At 30.5% G+C, this 21,278-nt stretch overlaps 2 protein-coding genes across 30 annotated transcripts; both read left to right on the plus strand.

The window, feature by feature from the left end:
* The first annotated feature begins 335 nt into the window (after positions 1-335).
* On the plus strand, positions 336-4,474 carry LOC112779910 (small ribosomal subunit protein uS13c-like). Of its 18 annotated transcripts, none has more exons than XR_011862645.1 (9): positions 337-562; positions 658-764; positions 909-1,043; positions 1,112-1,336; positions 1,416-1,593; positions 1,988-2,072; positions 2,174-2,311; positions 2,435-2,671; positions 3,371-4,474. XR_011862645.1 is itself a non-coding variant. In XM_072197564.1 (5 exons), the coding sequence occupies exons 2-5, from the start codon at positions 663-665 to the stop codon at positions 1,473-1,475; spliced, it is 522 nt and encodes a 173-aa protein (XP_072053665.1). In that variant the 5' UTR covers positions 337-562; positions 658-662; the 3' UTR covers positions 1,476-2,428. The 18 variants fall into 18 exon arrangements, 1 of the variants encoding a protein (XP_072053665.1); XR_011862646.1 differs by having other exon boundaries at positions 2,020-2,072; XR_011862637.1 differs by having other exon boundaries at positions 1,416-2,311; positions 3,371-3,407; positions 3,809-4,474.
* A 4,137-nt stretch (positions 4,475-8,611) lies between these two features.
* Positions 8,612-13,921, plus strand: LOC112802333 (uncharacterized). Of its 12 annotated transcripts, none has more exons than XM_072197600.1 (10): positions 8,612-9,016; positions 9,529-9,645; positions 9,744-9,820; positions 10,165-10,307; positions 10,811-10,982; positions 11,170-12,234; positions 12,328-12,397; positions 12,494-12,613; positions 12,761-12,831; positions 13,427-13,921. In XM_072197600.1, exons 1-3 carry the CDS (start codon positions 8,756-8,758, stop codon positions 9,771-9,773), a joined length of 408 nt encoding a protein of 135 aa, XP_072053701.1. In that variant the 5' UTR covers positions 8,612-8,755; the 3' UTR covers positions 9,774-9,820; positions 10,165-10,307; positions 10,811-10,982; positions 11,170-12,234; positions 12,328-12,397; positions 12,494-12,613; positions 12,761-12,831; positions 13,427-13,921. The 12 variants fall into 12 exon arrangements, with proteins under 12 accessions (XP_072053701.1, XP_072053696.1, XP_072053680.1 ...); XM_072197595.1 differs by having other exon boundaries at positions 12,339-12,397; XM_072197579.1 differs by having other exon boundaries at positions 10,165-10,982; positions 12,339-12,397.
* The last annotated feature ends 7,357 nt before the right edge of the window (positions 13,922-21,278 follow it).

The following is a 21,278-nucleotide window of genomic DNA, read 5'->3' on the forward strand; positions in this document are numbered from 1 at the left end:
TTACAACTAAAATGTGGTACATGTCACTCCCTCATTACAATTGAAATCAAATCTTTCCCTCCAGATTTAAAGAGTTCTCCTCTCCTCCCTCTTTCTTTCTTTATTTCTTTCATTCCTTCAATCACTCTATCTATTTTATATATCATTATCAATATCAATGACTAATTACTAATTTGACAATCAAAATGTGCAACATGACATTTTTTAGTAGTATTAAAATTAAAAATGAAAAATTAAAATTAAAATATATCTATCTATCTATTGTATAATAGCCGTGGCTTATACAGCCACGCGTCAACCCCTTAATAACCCAGAATAAAAAAATCAAAATGGCCTCTAACCTAAACGTTTCATTCATCCCCTTATGGTCTCCCTCAATTGTCTATCTAGGTTTCACTTCAAGGCGTGCTGTCCTCTCCGTTTCTCTTTTGAAACCCTAAATTCCACCTTCCCCTTCGTTCTCTCATACATAGCCAACTCACTCCCCCTGCTCTGGATAATCTCTGGCCATTCACGCTCTGTTTGTCGCTTTTCCTGTGTCTCAAATCCTCATTTTCCTAAGGTATATGTCTCCCTCCCAAACGCCGTATCTTCAAAAGAATTTTTGTCAGCCGGTGAGATGCCGGAGATGCTGAGAGACTGAGATCTCTGTTGCAGGCTTTATGCGCTCACGAATGTCAACATGCTTGGTGAAGCATGCTGGGTCGAGGTCTCAACCACCACTCCCCTCGTGTAGGCATTCTCTCGATTTCATGGTTTGTCTGGTACTGGATCTTTAATATCTTTGATTTAGGGTTCCTTTGTGTTTTTGCTGTTTTTGATTTGTGGTTTGGTAGGTGTTTTCTTTCTCTATGGTTTGAGATGGTCTGAAGTTTATTATCATCAATGTTATGTTTTTTTTTCTCTAGCAGCAGAGAAAGAAGAAGAACAACTCGAGCATGGGACAAAAGCTAGCGATGCCCAAAGCTCCCTCTCTCGCCCTAATCTCAAACCCTAGACCTCTTTCCAGAGCCGTCTATTTCCCTGTTATCAACCCTCCCAAGGTAACATAAAAAAACTCTACCTTACATTTCTGAAATTTCTTTGTTTACTTTCGAATTTGTGTGCTCAGGTGAGAGTGTTAAGCATAGAGTGCACTCGAGTTGGCAGAGTGGAGATTCCAAACAACAAGAGAATCGAGTTCTCGCTACAGTACATCCATGGAATCGGAAGGAGCAGAGCTCGCAAGATTCTCTATGATATAAGCATGGACAACAAGGTTACTAAGGATCTCAGCGAAGAGGATCTCATCACTCTTAGAGATGAAGTCTCCAAATACGTCATTGAAGGCGATTTGGTTAGTTTCCTTTCTCTTAGACCATTCAATTAATTAAGAAGAAAGTTTACTTTATTGATGTGTTTATTGATTTTCTCAGAGGAGGTTTAATGCGCTGAATATAAGAAGATTGAAGGAGATTCAATGTTACAGAGGATAGGTAGATAGGTACGTTTGCTGAAGAAGGCAAACGAAATCTCAGTGCTATGCGATGCCGAAGTCGCACTCATCATCTTCTCTACCAAAGGCAAGCTCTTTGAATATTCCAGCGATCCCTGGTTCGTACCTCTTCATTCTCCCTCTCTCTGATTAAATATCAGCTTTACTTAATTTCATTGCTCATAACTATACATAATATGGATCTTGATTAATTAGTGAAATTTTAATTTCTGTGTGGAGATTACTTAATTGAGAAAGCCACCGATTATGTGTTTTCATCTGTTTTACATTAAGAGTACTGTCCACATGCAGTAGTAGGAGTATATATGCTTTTACATTTCCTATTTCCTCTTATATATATGCTTTCTGTGTGTAACAAACTCTACTTTATGATTAATTAAATTTGATTAGCTTTCATATTCCTAATTAAGATAGTATTTTGTTGAACCAAATTGGGGTTGGGTGCTTATTAGAGAAGCTAATAAGGCTAATAATTTGAATTTCCTCATATAGAGCTGAAGCTTGCCGAACTTCTTTATGAATAGGGATGGATCATATCATTGAGTATTTATTGAGAAAGAACAACAAGAATATGAAGGTAGAAGAGAAAATTGAACTATGAATGATTTCAAATTGTTAAGGTAGAAGAAAAACAGAAAAGTTATTGCTTATTAATGTGATGATTTTGTGGTTTGGAAGTGTTTAAGTAGCTGCTTCTCAAAGAGTATTTTTATAGAATACGGATTGAATCAAAATAAAGAAGCAAGAACAGAGTTGAGAGCAGTAGATGTGTGGATACTAACTGACAAGCCTTACTCTCATCAATCCATTCATTCGGTAAGCTTCAATCTCCATTCCCACTTCTTCCCCTTCTTGGATTTGTTTTTGGCTATGATATCTCGGTGTTTCAGGTTTCTTTCTTTTCCTAACCCTTATTGATATAGCTACCTGTGCGATTAGGGTTCATGGAAAAGGATCATGGGAACAAATTTTTTTTGGTCTGATTTGTTAGATTCATTTAAAGATCGGTGATAGTTCTCAAGAGGAAATCAGCCTAGGGTTCATGTCACTCTGGCTCTCTCTTATCTTGGGAAACAAAACGTTAGGTGGGAATTTTTACGATGGCCTTGTCCTTTCTCTGTCCCCTTCCATCATGTGGCGTGCTTCACTGTTCAGTCCGAATTTCCTGTGATGTAGGTATATAGTGGTTATGACTTATTTCAGATTCTTTGATATTTGTTTACTTTGATACTCAAGTTTCCTTTCAATTAATAGGATTTGTTTTTGTCCCTGTTTGGGCGTTCTTTTCTAATTCTATTTTGAAAATTGGATTTTTTTGTTTTGATATAAGATGTTGTGTTCCAGTAACAGTAATTGTTTTTGGTCTTATTTATCCATTCTCTTCTGATTTCTTTCTGATTCCTTGTCTGAATCTTTTTTTCCTTCTGTTTACTTGGGTGTTGAACTAAATAATTAATAAGTGTTGTTGTTATGTCTTTTTTGTTTCACCATTTGCTTCAGATTGGAGCTATTTATCTCTTATATTTCTAACTATTGCATTATGCCTTTTTATGCATTCAATTTCGAAAAACTATTGTGTTAAAATAGTGGAAAATTCTTTAAACCCTAAAGAATTGAGTTATTTTGATCTATTTTTGCTTCCCTGGTTGAAGTGCAAAAAGTTGTGTCTTGATTTCGTCCTGGTTTTTTGCATGTTGCTACGATATTCCTTCCCCTTTTTATGATGGATTTTCTCTATTTTGTGTTTCAGAGAGCATTGACTTCTAATATTTTTTCTACCTTTCATTCTGTACAAAGTACACTTATAAATTAATTACTTCAATTGTATCTACTATATCATGATTGATCTTAATTACTTTCTTTTCTCTTGCTCAGGAAGCATAATTTTTGCCTTCCTATTGTTGCCCCCAGTGTAAGTTTGATATATTTCACCTTCATTCTTAACTATCCCTTTTTATGAGGCCATATTTTTGTCATTTTTTATCTGTAACTGATCTTCCTAGAGTAAAAAGGAAACAAGTGTCTTAATTAGGATGATGCAAAACACTTAATTCATTAGTATTGCTTGTGCTGTTCTATCATTGGGTTTTAAGGTTTAACAGGTTTTATTGATATTTAATTTGATTGTATGGTAATTATCTAATTTTAGGTACTTAATTACTTTGGTTAGATAAAGATAACTCTTTATTTACTTCACTTCCTAATTGATTAATTTTTCTTTGGAGATTAAAGAAACATACCTGTGTTGTACATAGATGCATACTTCTTTTAAGTTTGTTAGTTAAAACGTGGCTAATTTTTTGGTTCTAGCAGCAATTGGAAAAGAAGCATGTGGAAAAAAAAAACACAATGAAAGAGAGACACATAATAAGATCTATATACGATGCATATGAAAACACTTCAAATGCTCTCCGAATATCCTAGAAATTGTAGGCATCAGATTGAATTTGGTTTTCTAATATGTAATTCATAAGTAGCTTTGAATAATTTTGATTCTTTTTCTGAACTCTGTCTTCATGAAGAGAGATTCTTTTTCTATTTTCTGTTAGGTTCTTCGTTTTCAGTATGCAGTGATTTTATTAGGGTTTGCAATTGTGTTCCTGATTTCCCACTGGGGTTTGCATGTTTTAAATCTGAGTTTTGTAATTTTCCATTGATTTTAATACTCAATTTTCTATAATGTACACTGAACTATTGAGCTATTAATACTCATACACACTTGATTTAGGGTAGGGTTTAGGGAGGGGGATGATTTGTGAGTGATTGCTGATTGGAATTTGGGTCAAATTGAAAAGCTAGATTTGTGGTCATGGAGCTGTCTTTTCGCTTTCATGATGGCAATTGTGAAGTGATCCAATAGCTTCGACATGTTAGTATGCATTAGATTGATTTAAGTTTTCTTATGATGTATTCATTCATTGGGACCCTTGCTCTATTGGGTCTTTGACGTGGCAGAAACTGGCAAGTTAAGAAATTATTAATAGAAATACGTTGCAAGTACAGTCCTTAACCATCCGAAAATTCGCTTATTAATTTAAAAAGGGTTGTCACAAAGATTAAAATTAAAATACTGGGAGTATGAATCCCAGGTCGCCTAACGAGTTGCAGAGAGATGTGCTATTTTATCAATCAGGTATTTTCAAAAATGGTTGAGTTGATAAACAGGAAATTAAAATAGAGAATTTAATTAATTCTAAATAAAAGCCTTGACTGGGAGTAGATTAGTTGGAAGCCCTATTCTTGTTGAAGTACTCTCAAGATTAATTGATAATTGAAGGTTGCTCTGTTTAGTTACCCCTTACTAGGTAAGGGAGAGTCAAACACGTTGGAATGCTGTTTCTATTCACAATTCTCAATCCGCTCATTGAAAAGGATTAGTGTATGTGAATAGAGGGCATTCCAACAATGAACCCAATTATAATTATCCTTTCAAGCATCCCAACTCAAGGGTTCCTTTCAATCAACTCCCCATCAAGTTAGGGAACTACTTGCTCATTGTGAATGTAGAACTCATAACATATAAAAAGGAATTAAAGGAAGACATGATAAATAAAAGATGAAAAGGGATTAAATAAAAATATTATTCTATATTAATAACTTGTGAAAATAATCCAATATCAACTCTAGAGAGAATAATGATATGGAAGAATAAGTAAAAAGTAAATAGCAAAGTATAATGACTAGTACCGGAGGTGGCCTCTTCTCAAAAGCTAAAAAGCAAAATCTTCCAAAAATCCTAATTATGAATGTCAAGTGATAAAAACCTAGGGGAGGAGCCAATTCAGATCTAAAACTAAAAATTATGTGGAATGAATTGTTCTCCTCTGTTTCTGCATGTTCCCTGGCTCTAGTCTGTGTTTCTGGGCCAAAAACTGGGTTAAAATTCAGCCCAGAAACTCTGCCAGCGACTTCTAAAATTCTGTAGATCGCGCACGCCACGTGGTCGCATCATTCATACGGACGCGTCATTCGGCGTTTTGCTTTTCCACGCGGGCGCGTCGTCCATGCCTCCGCGTCACTTATGCTTTTCCAATCCGCGCGGTCGCGTGAGCCATGCGGCCGCGTCACTGCGATTTTCTCTCTTTCGCGCGGTCGCGTGAGCCATGCGGCCGCGTCACTTCTCGCTGGTCATCTCCTTAATTTCTTGTATTCCTTCCATTTTTGCAAAATTCCTTTCCAATCTCCAATTCATTCATGCCCTATAAAGCTTGAAACACTTAACACACAGATCACGGCATCGAATGGGATAAAGGAGAATTAAAATATCTAATTAAAAGTCTCTAGGAAGTAAGTTTTCAATCATGTAATAATTTTAGAAAGGAAATATAAATGCATGCTAATTATATGAATACGTGGGTAAAGATCATGATAAAACCACACAATTAAACACATTATAAACCATAAAATAGTGGTTTATTAGTCTTTCTTTATTTTTTTCAATTTGTTGTTGGAAAAAGCTACAACAATAATAGAAGTATAATGTCTAAAATTAGTCTGAATATTTAAAGTATATAACTATAAGTTCTGGAATAAATTTGGAAATAAGGAAGTTTATTACAATGCACAAAATGAGTTAAATAAATATTATTATTAGAAAACTGTCTCGTGGGATTGCTGATAATTTGGATGACCCAAAATACAAGCATTACAAACATTGGTCTAACCCTTTAGAAACAAGGTGAGATCCTATACTTAATTACTTTACTAAACATTTTGTAGAAGTTGAACACAAGAAGACTGCCAATCTAGAATCTGACTATTGTTGGCACTTAGCTACTACGTAATTAATCATTTTATTACCTTGGTTTGGGGCATTTATAGATTTTTGTTTTTGCTATCTTCTATAATGTCGTATCCTGTTGGCTTTTAAAATTCGTTGTTTATTCATACTACTACTCTTTATGGTTTGTGTTATATTTTTGTCCTGCTGTTGTATATTATCACATGCTCCAAATATAAAGATTTACTCTATGTATGGGGTCGGAATTCCAATGTAAAGAGCCTATATTTATAAGTCAACCTCCCAATCGGAATGCTACATTCTGTTTTAGATTGACACATCAGCAATTGGTGGAGATGAGGACCCTTTTTTAAAGGATTGAGTTTATAGTGCCAATGGGGATGAAACCGTTCCTATTTTAAGCGCTGGTTTCATTTGTGCAAGAGGTTGGCGGGAAAAAACCCGCTTTAATCCTTCAAGCATCTAAACGTTCATAAGGGAATATGAAGATGCTACTCCGGCTAATCTTCTCGAAGGAAGGGGAACCCAGAGTGGTGCTCATGTTGATATATTGGGAAACTTTGCACTTATTGAAGATATTCGAGTAGCAGCAAGAGCCTCTGGTGAGGACTTAGGTGGACATAGAGTTCACTCAGATTTTCAAAGGGTCTCAAAATATTAACTCTTAGTGCAATAAATCTTCCGGCTGGTAGCTGTTTCTTTGTTAAATTATTTTTTACTTTTTGAATTATAAATACTCATTGTTACCTTAGTTTAACATGAGTATTACCCATGAGGTTATAAAGAACTGTTGTTAGGAATTAAATGGAAATGTGCAGTAATCTTTGATCATTTTAGCATTGGCATTGTGACACCAAACCAATCATTTCTGTGTTGTGAGATTTCTGAAATGTTACCTGATTTATATGTTTGTGTTTTGGATTAATTTTAAGACACTTCTCAGTTGTATCATATCATTAATAATTTTCTCTTTTGGTGCATGCATTTATCTTTTTTTGATAGTGCTCCTACTAATGCATATACATAAAATGTTGACAAGGATATGTGTACACCATAAAATTAGTCATGATTTTCTATTTGACTGATTTTTTTTATTGGATAAAGTAATTTCAAAAACATTTGGATCTTATTAGTTCTCTCTCGTGTCAATTTGAGAGTCAAATATGCAATTTTTTGAATACACAATTTTGACATTAATGGCACAAAATTATAAATATAATTTTTTAACAAGAAAAAAAAATTAGGATATCATGTATTATTAACGTATATTAGAATAGCATCAATTTATAGATATTTGTTTGAATCTACATAACAATATAATTTTGTTATTTTAAAATATAAGGAGTTATATTAACATTATACGCATAATCAAATTATTAGTTAATAAGTTGTCTTTGAGTGGGTTAATAACTTTGTTCACTTACCATATTTTTCAGGCTCTTGTGACTCAACTCAAACAGTTTACTTATGATTAGTTGATTTATTGTAGAGTAAGTTTAACTATATATTATAACTCTGTTCTTATTGTGTTAGGAGAATTACTTGCATTTGAGATCTTAGGTCAATAAATTTGTAACTTGCGTATGTGTATGAAATTTTTTTTAAATTTGATATTATTTGTTTAGCTCATAACTAATATGAATTTTTGTGTTATTATTATGTCTTACCGATAACATTTTTAATTTATTAGGAAACCAAATATTTCTTTTAGGTTCAAGTATGAAACTAAAGCAATTTTTACTCTTTTGATTACTGATGATTTTTCTCAATTTTGACTCTTATTTATCTCAATGTTAGAAGATTTAATTTTATGCATTTGAATAATAATATATTTTTGTTGTAATACGTGAAAAATCTTATACGGTTCAATTTCAATTGCTCCCTTCCTTAAATTTTAATGCGATGAAAGAATTCTTTTTATATACATAAATTATATTGGTTTTGGTTCTTATTTATGTTTATCTTCTTAATTGTGTTGTTTATATTTTTAAGTTGTATTTGTGGTTGTATAATTTATGAAGTTGAACAAGATACAATGTTCTATGAGACAGGACACTACTAGAAAACTAGTTATTACAGACGAATATTTTCGACGAATTTTATCCCACGGAAATACAGACGAAATTTCAGAGGGATTTTTTGTCGGAAAACAAAAAAATGAATTAGCATAAATTACAGAGAGAAAAGAGAATCCGTCTATAATTCTGTCAGAAAAATTAATTTTTTTCGTGAAAAATGGTTACAGACAGATTTTCCGTCTGTAATTAAATAAATAAAATACTGTATTTTATTAAATTATTACAGACAGAAAACCCGTCTGTAATTTAAAATTTTCCGTCGGAAAATATTAGATTAAACCTAATTCTACCCCACTCTTTTGAGCTCCATTCACACTCCACTCAACTAAAACGAGCTTCTTCTTCTCTCCTTCCACGAGCTTCTTCTTCTGTCGCCACCGCTTGCGTCGCGTCTCTTCGTCGCATGAGTTTCAGTCACATCCAATTCGAATCAATTCAACAATGGCCGCCGTGGCTTCACCTTCCTCCAGAAACCAGACGCTGTCCTCCTCGTGCTCCTTTTCCTACCCCTTCGCTTCATACACCTCCGGCAATTTTGCTCCCGAGCCTCCCCTTCGTCCCCACACGCTTCTCCTCCTCATTTGGCCACCATCGGCGTTTTTCTTCCACCTCTATGCCACCGTGTCCAACATCGTCATTCGTGAGATTCTCCCCGGAGCAACCACCAAGCTCCCCCGGACAACACTCCACGGCTATAAAGAGGTATACTCTGATTTTATGATTCTGTTGCTTAGGGCTCAAATTTTTCTGTGCCAATTTTAGGTTTATCAATTTTTCTTTGCAGTTTCTATCTTCTCAAAACAATTTAGGGTTTCATTACAGAGACAGAGATGGCAAGCTTTCTGTGAAGGAACTCTAATCCTCTGATTCCATTAGATGAATATATGAATATTCGCTTGCTGTTATTGATTTTGTTTATAAGTCTAAGTTATAATTAATTTCCATTAGATGGATGGTTTTTAAGTTTCTTATTGGTTTTCTTAGCCAATAATACATCTATCTTGGTTTGGCGCCATTGATAGTGATTGAGTGTGATCTGAGTGTTAAAATTATGGATCCGATTCAATTGTTATTCACCTCGTTCTTCTTGTGCTAATAAGATTTTGGTGCTTTTCATTTAGTTTATTCTTTTGTCGTTGCCTCCTTTCAAGTTTATTTTATTTCCCTCAAAAAATGATGTTTTATTCAATATTCATATTCATTGACAATGATAGGTTCAACTAGAGCCCACATCTTCATGGGCTTTACTACGCAAGGATTTTGCTGCACCATCAAAATACACTGGTATATTTCAAGCATCTAAAGATATTTTCAGAGAAGAAGGTTTTCAGGTCTAAACAATAGCGCACAGTTTATCCAATTCTGTTCAAGTGCATTTTCTTTTGTAAGTTATCACTTATTAGCATAAGTTTCTATGACAAATTTACAGGGTTATGCGATATACAGCTATACAGTTTAGAGTTTTACATAAGTTGAAAACTCTTGCCTCTGGTTCTTCCAAGTCAGGTATTTTACTTTATTACTCAGTGTTGCAATATACTCGCTTTATTAGCAAAGTATTTCTTTGGAGACTTAGGCTGTGTTTTATCAGTTATCTTGTCATTATTAGTTATACAACTTCTAAATTATTGTTTCATGAACTGTTGAAACTCTTGCGAATATGCTGCTGGATTTGATTTTACCAAATATACTTTGTGTGAGGCTTTATTGAGTAGGAGGATGTTGTCAGTTAATGTGTGTATTTATGCATGGTTTACGTTTTAGGGATGCAATTACTTGCAGGAAATATCTCATACCTTATCCATTTTTTGCTATATATTGTTCATTGGTTTCTTTTCTGTTGGCTGCAGAGGATCACAGTAGTTTGAGCCCTTATCTGTCCTATGTCAGTGGGGGCATTAGCTGGATGTGCAGCTACAATAGGGTCTTACCCGTTTGATCTTCTCCGAACCATATTAGCTTCTTAGGGGGAGCCAAAGATATAGGAAACAAGGTTATAATGCACTTTCAAAATTAACCTGTGTAATATTTCAGTGCTTTGAAGGCTAGTGAATCAAATAACTGGTCTTTTTTTGAACACCCTCTGCCAGCTGATGTGCATTTTTCCTTACCATGATATGCTTGAAAATTTTAAGTTGGCATTGTTCTATTTTGTTTGTTTTTTTTTTTTGCCCGTTGCAAAGAGTGGGCTTTTAGCTTCTCCCCGTTGCTTCCCCATTCCTTCTTGTCTAATTATGTTATACTGCCAAATTTAGTTTGTCGTCTTATATCCTGTTTTGCTGCATTGGGTGAAGCCAAAGCCTTCATTAATGAATTTTTGAACTTTCTCTATTTATCCCTTCCTGTGAATTTAGTTTTCTGTTAACATGAATATGTTGTTTATGCTCTTCTTCTTTGCTTTGTACGGATATAGCTAGGTTGTTAGTTTCTTTTGGAAGGTAATAGTTGTATGATTACATTAAACAAGTAGGAAAATAAAGGTGGAAACAAAAGCAGGTGCAGGTGATGATATAATAATAAGACATCATAGTGTCCTATATCCCAACAAATAACAAAAAGTGTTGTCATGCCGGACAAAAAGCTCTCCTGGCGTGTCATTCATATATAACCTTGCTTATTGTTGGTGTTTGCCATCTCTAGCTATGTACCACTTGACTCAAATGACAAGGTAGACACACACTATAAAACCCCTTCACAACATAGCTTCACAAGCATTTATATATATATATATATATATATATATATATATATACACTACCACCTTGTCTCCTTTTACTCCAGATAGATTCATATTCATAAATTTGTTACGCTACTAATTAATTGAGCCTATTTATTTGCATACATTTTATCATCAGCAAGGGAGCAGCTAGCTGCTATGTATATGAAGAATGTTGATGAGGGAGAATTAGTTGTAGCATACAAGTGAAATGAGAGCTGTTTCTTCAATGCTTCTGGTTCTTTTGATATTGTGCAGTTCTGGTTTTGGTGGCATAGCGTTTGGTTTGTTGAATTTCAGCAGCAACAGCAGAGCTGGTTCATCTTCATCACCTAACAATGAGGTGGTGTCTTATGGGAATGGGAAAGGAGCATAGTTAGAAGAGAAGAGGGGTGTGCCATTGGGAGCTAATCCTCTCTATAATCGCCGGTAGAAGCTAATTATTATCTGATCGGGACCACACAGACTTCAAAAAAGAAACTAAAGGAATCTATCTATCTATATGTCTACTATTCATTTTAATTAATAGGATGTTGTTATTATCTGAGAACATGCCAAAAAAGTATCCCCGTATATAAAACTTTGATTGATCTGACATGTTTGTGCATGAGCTGTCTCTTGGTTTGGTGACACCTCCTAATGGATGCCCTACATTGTATGCTTATGCCTATCATCATCAATTATTATTTATTTACTAATTAAGCTATAGCTAGCTGTTTCTTCCATCTACAACATTTCACTCATTTTAGTTTGTTAGCTTTTGGAATGCTTTAAATGGTGCTATTAACTTCTAGTTAGTTACATATTATTTGAATTAACAGCTACAGAGATCCGTAACTGATCCATAATTGGGGGTTATAGTCTTGCAGATTTTGAAATGCTGTGAACATGACAATATACACATATAGCTGATAAACTTGGTGCAAAAAAATGGCAATTAGAGCAGCATTTGCAGAATTCTTCTCAATGCTTATTTTTGTTTTTGCGTCTATTACATATAATCTCTCATCAAATCAAACTAAGAGGAAGGAAAAACATTTATAGACACTTATCCAAATTGCTCAAGTGAAGGAAACTCTTCTTTATTTCTTTCTTCTTCTTCAAAATTACCTGCTTCTTTTTTATTATTGCTGATTAACTTTTCTCCTTGTCTCTATTTTTTTGCAAATCATGTGTGGATTAAGATTCCTTGCGGGAAACTTTTGTAAGTTCTTTATTTGTACTTCTTTTTTCAAATAATTTGTACTTCTTTTTCATTATGTTTGAATATGACATCTTCTATAAGCCTCATATCCAGCATTCCTGCAGGGGACACAGAGTTTGCTAAAGATGTTGCCTTTGGCTACAAATCTTCGAATCTGCATGATGTAAAAGCTTCTTTGTTCATTTTTATTACTGGATTGTGCTGACTTTTTTTTATATTGGCATAGAATAAATTTTTTAAAAGATATTTATCCAATTAGTGGGTAGAAGAAAAGACTGGTGGTCGAATACCTGCATCCACTGTTGCTTCTGTTTCCATTAAACTTTTGAGGAAAGGAGTACCAGATGCAGTTTGCTAGCATCTATGCAGTCTGAAAAAGGTATACAGAAATTGATAATGCACTTTAGTTTCTACATTCTTAAGTTATAAGAAGAAAACCAGTGATTTGACTTTGTCTTGTTAGAATATTATGAATTAGTGTGTGTCTATTACCAGTCCCTTTACTGTGTTTCTATTGTAAAAGCAGGGTTCAACATGTGTAGTTAATGCAGCTAGTGAAAGAGATATGGCTGTATTTTTGCACTTGGAACGATCAAGGTAGAATTTCATTCATGTTAATTGGATGTATTTGGCCCTTTTGCATTTGTGATTGGTAGTATTTTTTGCAGTAGAATATGCCCTACTAATGATCAAGTTTACATTGAAGAAAGTAATGAGCAATAGATTAGTATATTATTAAAACTAGCAATTGGGTATTGGCCTGTCTGAATTTTAAAACTAGAAATTCTGTTGAAAGAAACAAAAAAGACTTATGGCTTTCTTTGCTCAACATTACATGTAGACATGTAGTAGCATCAATAATATTCTATCCCTTTCTTTAATTTACCATAAGAGGATCATTCTAAACAATCTTAAAAGATTCATAAATCTTGAAGAATTTAACTTGACAAATTGCATAATAATGAGAGTGAATTTTCAAAGACTCCTTAATGCCTTGTCCAACTATGTGGTGGAAATGAATCCATTTAATGTAATTTGTTTGAATTCATTTAACTGGTTTCTTGATATATGCAGTAGAAGACAAATGCATTCTACATCGTTGCTTCCAATTTGCTTTTGATGCTGCTGCTACTTTACTATCTCTATATCTACTTTATCTACTTGTGATAAGGTTTTGATTTTTGTCTTACAGAGGGATGAAAAGGGAAACTCAACTGTTGAGGCACATCTCTCACACTAGCAGAAAGAAAAAACCATCTTAATGGATAGATCTGTCGCCTTCGGAAGTTCTCGCTTCTCCAACACTTTTAGAATCCATAGAAGTTTACTAATCTGTGACAGTGGTTACTGCACACCTAATTTGGCCATAGGCGAGTGCAGTTGGAGGAGAAGAGCGAGAAAGACCGCCAAATCTGCTCCTCGTTTTACATGTTTGTTGTAAGCCAATTTCTTTACGGAGACTTAGCAAACACAAATTTGAGCTGCAGGATTGAATTCGCCCTTGGTGGCTTTTGTATTTGATTCTAACTGACATTACTAACAAGAAAAATTATACCTTATCATCGTGTTCTTTTTGTTTGTTGAAACTTGATCAGGATCTATTTGTAAACTTTTTCATTGTGTAGCATCAGTGTAAACTCCTATTGTAATGCCTTGCGTTGAATAATAATAAAAAAATTGTTTGTAATCTCCTATTGTAAACTCCTATTATTTTGTAATTAGAAAAATAAAAAAAATCTATTTTACCTTACTGACGGATTTACAGACAGATTTTCTGTCTGTAATCAGAGTGTCAGATGATTTCCCAATGTTCAAATTACAGAAAAAAATCTGTCGGAAAATCTGTCTGTAATTACAGACGGAAAATGCGTCGGAAAATATGTTTGTAATTACAGACAGAAAATCCGTCTGAAAATCTATCTGTAATTACAGACGAAAAATCCGTCGGAAAATTCGTCTGTAATTACAGACAAAAAATCCGTCGAAAAGTTCGTCGCCTTCGAAAAATGGATGCAAAATTTACAGAGGGAAAATCCGTCGGTAACTGGTAAAAATCCGTCTGTAATTTTCCGACGGAAAAACATCCGTCGGTAAATAATTTTCGATGGGGCTTTTACAGAGGGACAAAATCCGTCGGTAATTTTGTCGGTAACCAAAAATCCATCTGTAATAAAGACTAAATCTGTCTGTATTAATCAATTTTCTAGTTGTGGGATTTCTATTGAAAATTCTAAGACGTGCTCATCAAAATTAATGTTTTGAAAAGCAACGATACTTATGCAAACTATAAAGAGTTAAAAAAAAATACTTATGTATTGAGTAGTGATAGATTAAATAAATCTGTTACATTTAGTTAAGAATTGAACAACAAAAATACTTTTTATTAACGTAAAAGTGACAATTCAAGAACATTAAAAAACAAATCCAAAAGAAGGAACCGAAATTTTCAACCCGTGCATTGCACGGGTCTTCTGCTAGTATTATGTATCATATATTACTATCTAATTTAATAATCAAATGTGTCACATGACACTCTCTTATTAAAATCGAGAGAAAATATTTTTTTTTTTCAAAATGAATAAACTCCATTCCTAAATTCTCTCAGATACCTCTCTCTATTTTTCTATTTCTCTCTACTATTTTTACTCTATATAATTTATATTTTATATTAGTAATTTGACAAATCAAAATATGTCATCCGATATTTTTTTACAATTAAAATAAAAAATTTTCTTCCAAAATTAACAAACTCTTACTCTCACTCTCATTCTTCATCTTTATCTTTCTCTCTCTTTTCTCTCATTCTCTATTTTTTCTATCTTTCTCTTCTACAGAAAATAAAATTAATAAAATAATATAATTTAAATAAAAAATATTATTATTATTATTGTTATTATATACATAGTTTTTAGTTTTTATTTAGTTTTAAATTTTCACCGCTTATCTTTCTAATCTATATTTTCATTTCTCTTCTTTCAAATATTTATTACATATAATTTGGAGAGAATACTAATGTTATAATTAAAAGTTAGAATCAAGATTTAATTGTTTTAAAAAAAATTAATTTTGGGTTAATTTTATAACTATCAATATAATTTTTTTATGCTAATATCTAATTATAATTTTATATACATGAAGAGAAAAAATATCATTTTTAAATAGCAAATATAAAAATTAATTATTTTTATTTGTACAACAGACTTAACAGTTAACACCTAATTAAATATAAAAATATACACATTTAATTATTTTAAATTTTAGATAACGAATGTTAAAATTAATTATTAATAAAAAATTAGACTTTTTCATATAAAAATAATAACTAAAAATCTTATTATTTGATTTTTTTATCTACAGATACCTTGATCTTTTTAGCCAGAAACTTTTGTCAACCTACGACTCTTTTTTTTATAAAAGTACTTTGATTTAATAAATTTTTTGTGTTATGCATAATCTATATTTTCAGAACAAAATGTACCATAATTTTAAAAAATTTATATTCCCATAATATTATTACCGGTAAAAATACTAATTTCTATTAATAATAGTAAATAATTAAAAATATAATTAATTCAAAAAATAGATAATACAAAATTAAAAATTTAATTCAAGTGTTTATTATATAATTAGTCTTTGTCACATATTTTAATAAAAAACTCAGTAGCAGAGTGGTAACTAGGAGACATTATAACAAGATGTCCCCTGTTGACAAGTGGCACACCAGAGACCATAGGCTACACTGGATCACAGGTGGAGATACGCTGCTATAGAGCACCATAGAGTGGTAGGTTACTAAACCGAACCGATTAGACCGATTTTTGCTAGTTCTTACCAAATTTAGCCAATTTCATCGATTCATATCGGTTTGTATATTTAAACGGTCTAAAATAAGAACCGAACTGATTTATAGTCCGATTTACCGATTTTTTAATCCAGTTAAATTTTTACAACTATAAATTTAACTAAAGTAGTATTTTTAACAGTTAAGTCTAATTAGTGGATTTGCATATCTTGGCTAAGTGTTTGGATATTGAGCTAAGGATAAGTCCAATATACAAGTTTTTTTTATGTTCATATCATAAGACTTAGTTTTTGTAATATTTATTTTATTTAATTTTATTATCATAAAATATATTTATGTTTAAGATACTAATTTAATACATCTAATTTAAACTAAATACACATTTAAAATTAAAGGATATAAAATATATATTTTTAGATAAAAAATTACTAGTTAAAATAAAATTAAAGTAATAAATATTTTTTGTGTATGTTTATTTTTTATCATTTTATAACATGTGAGATAGAATATCATCGATTATCTACTTAATATACTAAAACTAGGTTTTCTCCCAACTACTAAAAGTGACGTGTCGATCTCTCATGCCTCCGTTTTTCCTCCAAAACGAATAAATTTTTTTTTCTATTCTAAATTATTTTATTGTAATTATATTATAATTAATACTAAATAAATAATATATAATAATACTAATTTGGCAACATATCTTCATTATAATTATATCAAATCAATATTTAATGCACTATTAAACTACTTATCAATTATCAATTAAAAATACTTTTAATAATTTTAATGATAATAATAATATCAATAATAGTAATAATAATAATAAAAAATCTTTGTTACCCGATTCACGTATATCAAATAATTTTTCTAAATTATTTTATAAAAAATATCTTTAATATAATTATTTTGTAATTAATATTTAATAAATAATATATAATTATACTAATTTATAAACATATTTTCATTATAATTGTATCAAATCAAAATTTAATGCATTATTAAAAAATTACCTTAATAATAGGTAATTTACATATTTATTTTTGTTTTACTAAAGTCTATATATAGTGTTTTCCTGTGGTACATGAATATAAATTTGAGAGTCAATTCATAATTTTATATTTAGTGTTTTTTTTACTACTTCATAGAATACGAATGTAATTTTTGTTTTTTATTGAAGTTTATCCTTTTAAGGTACAATTTATAAATTTTTTATAATATTTTTTTATATACTCATTCTATTATATTATTTTTTTGATAATTTTTTATTTGTTGTTATTATAAGTTATTCTTATCGTCTAATGTTCCAGTTCGATTGTCTTTTGCCACAATTATTTACAATACATCACATCCATGAAATACCTCATCGATCGAGTTGTCTTCACTGATTCGGGTTCAAACTACATGGATGTAAGCGTTTAAAGAAGAGGCAATAGTCTCTACTTTACCGAAGGATGTAAGCGTTCAGTTTTGCTAAATTCATGACAAATTCAGATATGCAATTTCAACGATTAGTAATATATTTAAATTTTCTTAGTTTAAGCTGTTCATTATTAGAATAATTTTTTAACATATTTTGATTTTTTTCAGAAATTACCAGCTTTCTTTTGCATGCATGCAATGCCATTGAGGGGAATAAGAGTTAGTTTGGTTTTTTGGTGTGGCAATTCTATACCTTACCGCATTGGATGGATAGCGGATGATGAAGCTTATCTAACAAGAGGATGGTCTGATTTTGCACGAATTCTAAATATTGAAACTTACGATGTTATTTCAGTTGGTTGTCGTTACAAGAATGATTATATACTATACATGACTAAGGACTAGAATAGGTTCAATATTGTTTAGGTAATTTGGTTTTACTATTAGTATTTGATTAAATTATAATTATAAAATTTTAAATTATTGCCTCAATTTATATATTACGATTATTTTTTGTGGATGTGCTATTTTTAAATAATTTAATAAAATGAAGTGGTGTCAGATATTATTAAGTTTATTTTTATCCTTTATTTCTTTATTTGTATTTTCATTATATTTGACAAAAAATGAACCTACACATATATTAAATCGTTGACCTAAAGACAATTTATTTGCCAATAAAAATAGATTTTATTTATAATTGGAATAAAATTTATTTGTCAATAATCGGTGGATAAAATTGAAATTACACCCGTGTCATATAATTATAATTGATTAATTGGTATAAAATGAAATTATATATACCGGTGCCATGAGTAATAATCTAAATAATTATATCTTAACAAAATATAATTTGAAATAATTTATAAACATTTATCTTAACAAAAATAATTATTTAATAATTGATTTAAAAATCAATGCAAAAAATAATTATTAATAATAGTATTATTAACTGGGTAAATAATATAATTTCAAATTATTACTTGAAATATAAATAATATATGGAAATCTATTGAGTAAATCAATGATTTTGCACCTTAATAATTTGACAATTATTACTCAATTAACTAGTTAATTGAATTAGTAATAACAATTTCTAATTTCAAATTTTGTATATTAAGTAGTTATTAAAAACTGGGTAATAACGATTTACACAGAAAAATCATTGATAAATTCAATTAATCATATAGAAGATAATATACTAACAGTTTTAGTATATTATTTATGGCAAGCGAAATTATTTTCTCAGATTTTTTATTAAAATTGAAATTAGTAATAGTTTAAAAAAAAGGTTTATTAATAAAATTACTAATAGTCACATTTTTATACACAAGATATATGTTTTCTATATATTATTTAAATAATATAATGAAACATGAATAATGAATGAGTATGTTATTTCTTCGACTAGCTAATTAATGCAAAATTGAGTACCATTTTTTATTCGATTGAGGTCATATTCTGTTTGGTGAAAGTTTTAATCACCTTAATTAAATCCTGTTTTTGTGCCTTAACTTATACAAATAGTAATATGTTACATATTATTTGGTATATCTAAGTAGTTATTTCTCATAGTGGAGATGTAAAAAATCATATTAAGATTTATTGCCAAATAATTAGTGGATGAATAATAGTAGATTATATTATTTTGAGAAAGTATTTTCATTATAATTATATCAAATCAATATTTAATTATGATAAAATATGTTAATTATAATTATATCATAGAATTATAATAATTACGATATTTATGTTATATATTTTAATCATTTATGTACGTAAATAATTAGAAATCAATCAAATCAAATTATCACGGTAAATAATATGTTGTATATTATTACGGAAAATAATCCATAGATAAAATTGAAATTACACCTGTGTCATATAATTATAATTGATTAATTAGTATAAAATAAAATTATAACTGTGTCATGAGTAATAATCTAAATAATTATATCTTAACAAAATATAATTTGAAATAATTTATAAACAATTATCTTAACAAAAATAATTATTTAATAATTGATTTAAAAATCAATGCAAAAAATAATTTTTAATAATAATATTATTAACTGGGTAAATAATATAATTTCAAATTATTACTTGAAATATAAATAATATATGAAAATCAATTGAGTAAATCAATGATTTTGCACCTTAATAATCTGACAATTATTACTCAATTAACTAGTTAATTGAATTAGTATTAACAATTTTCAATTTCAAATTTTGTATATTACGTAATTATTAAAAACTGGGTAATAACGATTTACACGGAAAAATCATTGATAAATTCAATTAACCATAAAGAATATAATATACTAACAGTTTTAGTATATTATTTATGACAAGGGAAATTATTTCCTCAAATTAAATTTTATATAATTATAATAAGTTTCTATAATTAAAGCAATATAAAATTGCTTCATATATAGCAATAATATTATACATATTTATAGATCTCTTCTTTTATCTCTTTTTTAAAATATTGACATATAATTAATGTAGAAAATATATAATATTAAACTATTTTGTTATGCATATATATGAATTTATATAATAACCCGTATAATTTATACGCATGGCATAATACATATGTCAAAAAAAATTCCATAATTTTTGCAAACCACTTTTGTTATATGAAATTGAAATTGAAATTAAATAATTATATATATATATATATATATATATATATATATATATATATATATATATATTCGTAATAGTCAATTGTTTCAATTATTTTGACGTTAATGCTCTTGCGAATGAACTAAGTGGGTATTTAGAAAGGCTAACTAATGAACAGAAATCTGCATACGAACAAATAATTGGTGCTGCTAGCGGTAATATGGGTGGACTTTTCTTCTTATACGATCAATGTGGTTGTGAAAAAATATTCTTATGGTCAACTATATCATGCTCAATTAGGTCTAAATGAGGTATAGTTTTAAATGTTGCTTCGAGTGGGATTGCTGCACTTTTGTTGCCTAATAGAAGAACTGCACATTCAAGGTTTAAAATTCTTTTGGCTATAAATAAGGATTCTTTGTATAGCATTAAACAGGGAAGTCCTCTTGCAAGGTTAATATCCAACGCCAAATTAATCACATGGGATGAAACTCCAATGATAAGTAAGTATTGTTACGAAGCTTTAGACAAATGCCTCAGAGACATCTTAAGGTGCTCAGATTCGTATAATGCTCATTTATCATTTGGAGGTAAAGTTGTTGTTCTCGGAAGAGATTTTAGACAAATTTTACCTGTGATTTTTCAGAGGCTCAAGGCAAGATATAATTCAATCTTCTATTAATTCTTCATATTTGTGGCATAACTGTAAGGTTTTGAAACTTAAAAAAAACATTAGATTGTCACTAGGTGAAAACAACAACATACAAGAACTTAGAAATTTTACAGAATGGCTACTCAAAATTGGTGATGATTTGGTTGGTGATACAACAGATGATGAATCGATCGTTCATATACCATCTGACATTTTGATTAAGAACTTTGAGACAGCTTTGGATGACCTCATTGATTTCGTGTATCCAGATATGTTATCCAATTTATCCGTTGAAAATTATTTCAAGGATAGAATAATTCTTGCACCAACTTTGGATTGTGTCACTGATGTCAACAACAAGATGACTGAAGGGTTACCTGGACAAGAAAGAGTCTACTTAAGTTCAGAATCTGTGTGTGCTGAAGAGGGAAATATGGAATTTGAGTTAGATGCTTTCTCGCCGGAGATTCTAAATGGAATAAATTGTTCAGGTCTACCACCACACAAGTTGGTTCTGAAGGTTGGCGCTCCTGTTATGTT

Source organism: Arachis hypogaea, chromosome 1, assembly GCF_003086295.3.
Source record: "Arachis hypogaea cultivar Tifrunner chromosome 1, arahy.Tifrunner.gnm2.J5K5, whole genome shotgun sequence".
NCBI lineage: Eukaryota > Viridiplantae > Streptophyta > Magnoliopsida > Fabales > Fabaceae > Arachis > Arachis hypogaea.

Excerpts from the sequence above, each read along its gene's own strand:
- LOC112802333 (XM_072197579.1), top strand. The coding sequence starts at position 8,756 with ATGGCCGCCGTGGCTTCACCTTCCTCCAGAAACCAGACGCTGTCCTCC. Across the intron at positions 9,017-9,528 it reads CACTCCACGGCTATAAAGAG|GTTCAACTAGAGCCCACATC; the intron begins GTATACTCTGAT and ends TGACAATGATAG. Across the intron at positions 9,646-9,743 it reads TCAGAGAAGAAGGTTTTCAG|GGTTATGCGATATACAGCTA; the intron begins GTCTAAACAATA and ends ACAAATTTACAG.
- LOC112779910 (XM_072197564.1), top strand. The coding sequence starts at position 663 with ATGCGCTCACGAATGTCAACATGCTTGGTGAAGCATGCTGGGTCGAGG. Across the intron at positions 765-908 it reads TCGATTTCATGGTTTGTCTG|CAGCAGAGAAAGAAGAAGAA; the intron begins GTACTGGATCTT and ends TTTTTTCTCTAG. Across the intron at positions 1,044-1,111 it reads CTGTTATCAACCCTCCCAAG|GTGAGAGTGTTAAGCATAGA; the intron begins GTAACATAAAAA and ends TTGTGTGCTCAG.